The following is a 9812-nucleotide window of genomic DNA, read 5'->3' on the forward strand; positions in this document are numbered from 1 at the left end:
CAGACTGCAGAGATGTTTTGCCAGTCTTGATAGCTTCTTTAAAAATGCCTTGCGGGAGTGAGGCATTGATGACTGCGAGCACCAATGAGAGATCTTCTCCGGTGAGGGCTTTCATAGGAGATGTACATAGGACATCGCCTTCATCACATGTGGCTCTGAAGGAGGTAAGGATGTTGGTAAGGTCTGAGGGAGAAGCGGTTGAAAGAGGACTATGGCGGAATGCTGGACAGTATGGTGGGAGAGCTGTACACCTGGTGCATGTGGATTGTCTGTATTCTTTTGCTGAAGAAGAGGTTGAAGGCATTGCACTTGTTTGTGAAGTGTGGACTGCTGGGTCTGGGACAAGTGTTAATGCAGTGCTTGGTCGTTTTAAAACAATCAGTCTGCTTTTGTTGGATGTCTCATTGATGATGCAGGTGTAGTATTTGTCTTGTACTAACAAGATGAATTTCCTGCATGCTAAGCAGAGGGGTTTTTAGTAAAAGAAGTCCATCGGCTATCTGCTATTCTTTCAACAGTCCAGCTGGTGGCAATTAAAGTTATAGATGTGACATTGATAGGCAGAGTGGGCCGGGAAACTCCTAATGGATATCGTTGATAAACAAATGGGACAAAGGATTACCTTATGCCACGCCATATCACTACTCTGGGTTTTCAGAGGCACTGCCTTTCTTGAAAGTCACTTGATTTCCCCTTTATAGCAAACCTAATTTATTTTCCCTGTAAAATAAACTAGTTTGTGTGCCAAAAGGTTTAAATCAAGTCAAGGTCCAGGAGTGCTGGATCTGCAACAAATTTTTAAGAGGACACATTGGCAATTGATATTATTTAGACCAAATTAATTGAATGCAAATGTGTAGTACTTGGATATCCTGAATATCTAGCAAGGACCTAGCCCTTTAAGACATATGTTAAGTACACTTTGGTTTTTCACTGGGCTTATGCCCAGTCTTCTCTATTCCTTATAAAGGCCTTCTTTTGTTTTATTTCAGGGTGCTTGGACAGGCTCTTCATATGTCCCTCTTGGGCACGGAAAGGGTTCTGTGACACGCGGAGGATGCTGATGAAAAAGCACTGCCCGTACAGTTGTGATTTTTGTTCCGGTAATGTATTGCTCTTCAAGGCATGTGGCGTACCACAGAATATCTTCATTTACAACTACCACATTTCTGCAATTGGAAATTGCATTCACAGTGTCTCACTTGGGGTTTCCAAAGATTGATTTTATATTTTCTTTGTGAATTGGGCCACTAATTTAGTGAGATAGCCCGATGGTCTGAGTGCAAAATGCAGAGACCTGCATGCAGTTGTAAGGTGCCTTCTTTTTATCGTTCTGAAGAAAATATTTTGTAGTGATGGGGAATTAATTTTGATCATTAACCTGGGTAGTTACTAACACCTATTCCCAAAGCCATTTTCAATCTTAAAAGTACTTTTAGAAATAAAAATGGCTGGTTGTCGGTCTGAAAGGTCACAGTGGATTAATGGTATGTGGGTATAATTACCATGCAATGAGGAGATGGAGCGGTCAAGGTGTGGTTTGCCTTGTGAGCTTGTGATTAGCCACCAATTCCTCATGTTATGAGCATTCAAAACTTGTTTCCAACCCAGTACCACCGTGGAATGGGTTCATACCCGATGAGGTCTGGAGTAACTTTCTTTACTGAGTGGGATGGGGGCTGGAACATCCCCATTGTTGTTTGGCTGGGTGGGGACAAGAGATACAGTTTCTCCACGTGAGAAATATTTTCCATAGTGAAACAAGCATTGACAAGCCAAATAGTCTAGCGTTGGGAAACCTGCAATTGTTTTTATAGTTTTTCTTGTAAATGTATGCAATAGGTATTAAAAGTTTAAAAAATAGTTCAAGAAAGGGACTAGCTAAATGCGGTGTGCACATGTTGGCAAAAATAAAACTACAAATAAACTATTACAAAACTATATAAAAAACACATGAAATGTAAACAAATAAAAGCATAGATTAGCATGCCAGCCCTGGCACCAAAGTGTCTACATGCTAGGCTGTTATGCCCAAGGGAAATGCCGTCACTCTCAGTTAAGAAAGGCAGAGGATGAAGTGGGATGAACATTGCCCATACTTTATGCTGTGCTGGAAGGAAGCAAAATGTGAATTACATTTGAACAGAACAATGGATGAAGAGGGCTTTCTGAAAGCCAGCATGCATGTGTTTTTATTATGATTAAAAAACAACATGAAGTTAGTTAGATAAAGCTGCCTTCTAAGCAAGTCCAAAATCGAAAAGAAGTGCAATTTTCCAGCAGCGCTAGCTCTCCTCCGTCCAGAATTTTACGGTGTGTACTATTTACAAATTTTCAAACAGCAGTAAACAGACCTTCTTGGGCTCCCCGGAAACCAGTCGCTGATTTTTCTGGATTGCCCAAAAAGATTAATTAATCAAAGTGGCAAATCTTTAAGAACGCCCCAGGAAGGCACTTTGATACTCTGTGGCTCACCTAAGTTTTTTTTCATTGTTTTTTTGCACAGAATTCCCCTTCCCCACCATTGCACCAACAGCCCATCCGCCCAGGACGAAAACCAAGGTGGTGCCTGAGGGCCGAAAAGTCACCATGCGGTGTGGCAAAAAGATCATTCACAAGAAAGGCAAAGTCTAGTAAGTGTCGATCTTCTTCAGCCACGTGGTAAGCAAGATGAGTGTCCAATTGGCCATGTCGGACTAGTAGATTGTTGAACTTTGGAAACCTGGCAGTATTGTCCATTTGATCACCTGTGACCAAGGTAATCAAGTTAGAACACTACAAGATGATGGACGGTGTGCTTAAACTATCCAACCACTCAACCCCAGTCAAGAGATCGGTCTTTAATCCATCGTTTTTTTGCTCACTATGCTACCCCAGGTTGGACCCAGCCATATGCAAATCAGTCTTGTTCCTGCTCCTCAACGGAACAGTCCAGTCCCAACTGCCAGGCCAGGTCCTCCTTGAACCGGAAACAAGCATCGTGGGACCGGTTTCGGGTTTATCACCCCTCATCAGCCAGGCTAGCTTGAAACGTGTGGCACAGCAAGCAAGGGACCCATGTCTGGGCATACCCATGGACACTTAGGGTGATATGCCCAGACATGGGTACCGTTCCCGCTACGCCACCAGATTTAAGATAGCCTGGCTGATTAGAGGTGATACTCCGAAACTGGACCCAGGATGCTTGCTTCCGGTCCAGGGAGGACCTGCTGTGGTTGTTCAGGCTGGACTGTTGCCATGGGGAACAGGGTCAAGACTGAATTGCATATGGCTGAGTCTAAACTGGAACGGCATGGCGTGCAAAAAACTGATGGATTTGACCCAGATCTGACTAGGATTGAACGTTTGTTCAGCATTCCGTCTATCATCTGTTCTTTTTGCAAGGTAATGAAGTAACACAGGTGTCAGAGGACAAGAAGTGTTTTAGGCAATTTTAAGATTGTCTAACAGCCGGGATGAAAGGGGCATGTGACCACTTAGGTGCTGCTTCCACTAGTGAGTTACCCTACAGTAATTTCGGCAGAGCCCGTGTCCTTGCAACATTCCAATGCCAGTATTCAGTGATGGTTATTTACTTTTAAAGATGGGCACTGTAAGAGGCAACGCCACTGGCCGGGCTGTGGTCAAACTTGCAAATACTTCGCATTTGATTTACATGTTAAAGGTTTTCCCACCCTTGAAAGTCACATTTTGAACGATATGGCATCTATACATAGCATAAGTGCCTGAAGGACAAGTTACTTGCCTTGGGTAATGGCTTATCTGGCAGAGACTTTAACTAGCGCAGATTCCTTAACTTTGAATTCTCTCCAGGCGCCAGACTGGATACTGCAATTTGTTTAGTAGCAGTACATCTGTGCATCAGCAGTGGGCATCGTGTGATTCCATAGCGATGTCATCCATGCATGCAATATCACAGGAGTCCATATAAGGCGCTCTCAGACGTACTGACATCATTTTCTTCTGAGTACTTTCTGCACCAAAACATGGTGCCACTATAGAAACTGGCTGTGGAAAAAGTGTGCCAAAAAATATAGAAATATTTTTGTTACTAATAATTAAGAAGTCTTAACAAACAAGATGGTAATTCTCAGAAAAAGATTTTGTTTGGCAATGCAAAACCAAATCACAGAGCATAGAGAATAAAAACACTGAGAACTGGTGAGTAAAATCAGGGTCTTGGAAGATGTTTAATCGTGATACTATAGTCGTTTGTAGAGCGGGGAGGATGAGTGGGTGTTTAAGGAATTAGCGGCTAGATCATGTCTCTACCAGATAAGGTGTTAACAAAGGTAAGTAACTTGCTCATCTGATGGAGATATCTATCCGCAGATTCCTTTTTATGAAAATATACAAATACATATATAAAAATATATGTGTGTATAAAGCACTGCTATACAAATATATACATACATATGAGACATGTATATCTAAACAGAATGATAATAGACAGATGCTGATGGTTATAAAGAACAAGTAGTATGAAGTTGAATAATCAGCAACATAGCATCAAAATAAATTGTAAAGGCTGTTACTTGGCCAAGAGATCATGGTAAAGAAAAAGCCATTATTAGGAATCTCAGAGAGATATCCATTCTGTTTACTCAATGATAAGGTCTACCATCCAGCGCATAAGCTGACTGAGGAATGGACGAAAAACTAAAATATTCAATGAGTGGAGATCATGGCAGGGATCAAATCCGACTCGATACATGCAAAACATGCCCTCTACCGCCGTTCTCTAAATGTAAGTTCAGAAAATTGAACCAAGGAAAGAAAAGCTAACTAACTGAAAAGACACATGCTAAACACGAGCCACAATGGTTCATTATAGGAAACTATGTCGTACAGGAAGCAGGAGACATCCAAACAACAGGAAGGATAAGGGCAGCACCTTTACAGCCCTTAGTATACCCAGGCAAATTGTTACGGCAATGTTGTGTCTTCTAAAACATAAAAACATAAAGATGTGATCTAGGTTGCAAGGACAGTCGAAACGCGTTATGACTACTCAATGTAAGCAATAAATCTACTTTCCAAACCTGAAGAGGAGTTTGTGCCTTTCCTTCATCGCCAATGTGGAAGTTGAAGGCGGCAGTATCGTGAATATATATATATATATATATTCATATATATATATATATATATATATATATATATATATTCACGATACTGCCGCCTTCAACTTCCACATTGGCGATGAAGGAAAGGCACAAACTCCTCTTCAGGTTTGGAAAGTAGATTTATTGCTTACATTGAGTAGTCATATATTTATATATATATATAAAGAAAGAGTTGCCGCTAGGTGGGGATGCACTTACAGGTAGGAATTGATGCCAGCGCAAGGGCGCGAGCTGCGAACAGAGTCCCTTTCCTGCCAGACACGTTTCGGGCCAACGCCCTCTTCAGTGGCAGCACATGTGACATGATGGCAAGCTGCAGGCACCAGTAAGTACCCTCAGTAATTATGCACAGGTGTAAAACCTGAAGCAATGCTCTCTGGGACTGGTGGTTCCGTAAAACCCAAGTGGGTCGCCGCCGCCATTCGCATGCAAAAAAAGTATTAAAGGGATTGCCAATGTCCCCGCAAGTAAAGGCACCTCCTGTACCACAGAAAGCTGCCCAAGTAAGGCAGCTGTGGACCCGCAGTTGTAAGCGGTAGTGCAACCCCGCGCCCGGGCAGGCCGCAAAAAATGGAAAGAAAGAGTTGCCGATAGGTGGGGATGCACTTACAGGTAGGAATTGATGCCAGCTCAAGGGCGAGAGCTGCAAACAGAGTCCCTTTCCTGCCAGACGCGTTTCGGGCCAACGCCCTCTTCAGTGGCAGCACATGCGACATGACGGCAAGCTGCAGGCACCAGTAAATACCCTTTGGTAATTATGCACAGGTGTAAAACCTGAAGCAATGCTCTCTGGGACTGGTGGTTCCGTAAAACCCAAGTGGGTCGCCGCCGCCATTCGCATGCAAAAAAAGTATTAAAGGGATCGCCAATGTCACCGCAAGTAAAGGCACCTCCTGTACCACAGAAAGCTGCCCAAGTAAGGCAGCTGTGGAACCGCAGTTGTAAGCGGTAGTGCAACCCCGCGACCGGGCAGGCTGCAAAAAATGGAAAGAAAGAGTTGCCTCTAAGTGGGGATGCACTTACAGGTAGGAATTGATGCCAGCGCAAGGGCGCGAGCTGCGAACAGAGTCCCTTTCCAGCCAGGCGTGTTTCGGGCCGATGCCCTCTTCAGTGGCAGCACATGTGACAAGACGGCAAGCTGCAGGCACCAGTAAATTCCTCAGTAATTATGCACAGGTGTAAAACCTGAAGCAATGCTCTCTGGGACTGGTGGTTCCGTAAAACCCAAGTGGGTCGCCGCCGCCATTCGCATGCAAAAAAAGTATTAAAGGGATTGCCAATGTCCCCGCAAGCACCCCGCAAGTAAGGCACCTCCTGGACCACAGAGGGCTGCCCAAGTAAGGCAGCTGTGGACCCGCAGTTGTAAGCGGTAGTGCAACCCCGCGACCGGGCAGGCCGCAAAAAATGGAAAGAAAGAGTTGCCGCTAGGTGGGGATGCACTTACAGGTAGGAATTGATGCCAGCGACAGGGCGCGAGCTGCAAACAGAGTCCCTTTCTTGCCAGACGCGTTTCGGGCCAACGCCCTCTTCAGTGGCAGCACATGTGACATGACGGCAAGCTGCAGGCACCAGTAAATACCCTTAGTAATTATGCAGTAAAATTAGCAGGACATTAGAAGAATCCTTTTATTCCATCTCACCTTTTCTTTTTTTATATATTTATTTTTCTTTATTTATTTGTTTTCTTTTTTAGGGGGAAAAACACTTTTGTTAAAGTCACAAAAGTGAATGTAAACGTATACACCATAGAAAGCTATGGAAGTGCTGCATCCTGATGAATAGCGAGAAAATAGCTAAATAAATTCAGGGCACTATTGAGAAAGAATGTTGTAGCTAAACTGTGAGCGAGGGCAGCAACGTGGCCTGCAGAGCAGAGTTACCTGTTTCACTGTCCCGATGGAAGCCAAGACCAGTAGGCAACGGAAGGCAGAGAAAGAATACTCCCTGCATAGAATAAGGAAGGAGAAGAGATTCATTGTTAGTGGAATCTCATGCAGCAAGCTATATAGAAACTCCCTTAAAGGTGATAAGTAAAAGCTCCCTATAAGGGATACCACAAGGTATAGAAGGATGTTCCTAAAAGTATTGAAAAATGCCCCGAAGGAGCAGGTAACATAGGTAAAGCCCCTTACCGGAAAAAGATCTCCTGAGCATGGAGCCCATCATCAGAGAAAAGAAAAAACGTATACAAGACGTTGAATCCACGCAGGGTTAAAATAATAAGAATACCTGCAGAAAGCAGGAACACCGCACTCAGGTTTCACCATAAGGGGAATAAACACCATAGGTACTGCCATAAAATGGTCAAAATGTATACTAACGGGAAGAAGCTTTCAAGTGAGGCAAGGCGACTGCTACTCTAAGGGGGTACTCTTGGGCCAGGGCGTGCCTCAGGGCTCGTCCCTGAGCCCGACCCTTTTTAATCTGTATGTAGCGCCTGTAGCCTCCATTGTGGAGAGCCATGGCCTCCAAATGGAATCTTATGCCGATGATACGCAACTGGTTATCTCCCTGTCGCATGCGCCCTGTCTTGCTGCAGATGGCTTCCGGTCGTGCATGAAAGAGCTCGCCGATTGGATGGCCATCAATTGTTTGAAACTTAATGGCAGCAAGACAGAGGTGTTGGTGATAGGGAGAGCCCAGTCGGCTTGGTCGTCGGCATGGTGGCCATCCTGTTTAGGACCAACTCCCACCCCCTGCCAGGAGGCAAAAAACCTAGGGGTATGGTTTGATGCGGGTCTTACTTTCGGGCCCCAGATCAACCGGGTGGTCGGAGTGTGCTTTGGGGTCCTGAAAAGACTGAGGAAAGTCTTGGACCTACTGCCGATGGAAGCTCGTCAAACCCTGGTACATGCTTTGGTGACCGCAAGGCTGGACTATGCGAACCTGCTGTACCTGGGGGTACCGGAGAAAAGCATGGCTTGCCTTCAAGTGCTGCAAAATGCTGCAGCACGCTTGATCCTAAGGCTGCCCAAAAGGGCGCCTTCGAAGGTGGCCCTGCAGAAGTTACACTGGCTCCCTGTGAGGAGCAGAGTCGAATACAAGGCCCTCTGCACCTGTCACCGGATCCTGAATGGCATGGCACCTCGACCATTGAGGAGACTGATTGAAGTCTACGAACCTGCTCGAGCGCTCAGATCCGCAGGTGGGGGTCTGCTTAGGATCCCCAGGGTGAAGAAAGCTCACATGGGAGGCAGATCCTTTAGGTATTTAGCGGCAAACTACTGGAATAAACTCCCAGTGGACTTGCACCTGGAACCTGAAGAAACGAGGTTTCGAGCTTAATTAAAAACCCACCTCTATGTTAGATAATGGCCTGCTTGGCAGATGTTTTCCCTGTTTGCCGCCTCTCCCACTTCTCAGCTAACGAGGAGCTCCCCTCTGAAGCCAATCCAGGGGGGAACAGAAGGTCCAAGGCTGGAGAAGACTTCCAACCACTTGCATCAACCAACTTAAAAACCCAACTAGAATCCACCGGGGGTGGGTCAGAGTGGGGAGCATGTATAACCTCTCCAAGATCTTCAAATGGCCCAAGATTAAAGCCTGAACCAGCCGGCTCTATCGGTGTTAAGTGGCACCGTCATTGGCGCTGGAGAGGGAGGGGGAAAGTGGTGAGGCGTCAAGTGGCGCCATCATCGGCATCGGTCGATCAGGTGCAGCTCCCGAAAGTGGCAGGCTGGGAGGGCTGTGCACTATCAGTGTCGACATTAACATTGGGTGTTTCGAGCCAGGCACTGACGCTGATAACCTCAAAGGGCTGTTCACCGGCGTAGATAGAGATATGGCATCTGACTGCCAGACTGATGCCAAGGGTGAACCTGTGGGCATCGTCGTAGGCTCTGCCTCCTGTATCTCCTTGGGGCCCAAGGGCACTCCGGAGGGAGACCCAAGAACATTATGAAGGGAAAAATAATATTCCCTGATCTGCAACAGAGGTAGGCACAGGGTAGACTCTTTTTCCAACTCCACAGGTATAGAGTGGGAACAACGCAGCTTTGACCGCTTGCGTCATGACATACTGTGGGAGGTGAATGGAGAAAGACGTCCACGCGAACAGCCCCTGGAGGAGCATCCCCGCGGGCGGACCCTGGAGTGTGAAGGAGGCCAATTGGAGGTCTTGGAGGATTGCATCATCTGCAATGCAAGAAGCTTCATCCACCGCTCCTTGACTGCCTTTGGCCGAAATAGGTGTCAGGAGTCACACCCTGTAGAATCATGGTGCTCTCCCAGGCACCACAGACACATCGAATGAGGGTCCGTAGCCGACATCTGCTAACACCAGGACCTATAAGTCTTAAAACTCGAGGGCATGAAAAAAGGGACACTGTTTCTTTTGATGAAAAACTTTGAAGTTGGTCAAAAAACAGACATCGGTAACTGCTTTCCTGGATCCGTGTTGAAGCACGGAAAAGAAGAAATTTATGTCAGTGCATTGGAGGGTGTCTTATATGGACTACGTTGATGTTGCATGTGCGTACAAAGTCGTTACGGAGTTGTGCAAAGGTACTGCTGCTGGAAACATTTCTGCAGCTAGATGCCTCTATCAAATTATATAGGTATTATGACATGCACTGTGATACACAGCTGCAAGTAATGGAATGCATGCATATAATTTTTTACCTAGTACCCAGTAATTGTGTTATATGTAGTATAAGAAAAGATCATCGGTGGGCATTGACACAAGATAAA

The 9812-nt window shown here is 45.6% G+C and overlaps 1 protein-coding gene across 1 annotated transcript in view; it reads left to right on the plus strand.

Moving 5' to 3' along the window:
- MMP23B (matrix metallopeptidase 23B) overlaps positions 1-9812 on the plus strand; it is a 166506-nt gene that overhangs the window by 147568 nt on the left and 9126 nt on the right. The window contains exons 6-7 of the mRNA XM_086921489.1: positions 993-1103; positions 2507-2633. Of these exons, the coding sequence (XP_086777615.1) occupies positions 993-1103; positions 2507-2633 (238 nt within the window). The remainder of the gene's footprint in view (positions 1-992; positions 1104-2506; positions 2634-9812) is intronic.

Source organism: Lissotriton vulgaris, chromosome 5 (genome assembly GCF_964263255.1).
Source record: "Lissotriton vulgaris chromosome 5, aLisVul1.2, whole genome shotgun sequence".
Taxonomy (NCBI): Eukaryota; Metazoa; Chordata; class Amphibia; order Caudata; family Salamandridae; genus Lissotriton; species Lissotriton vulgaris.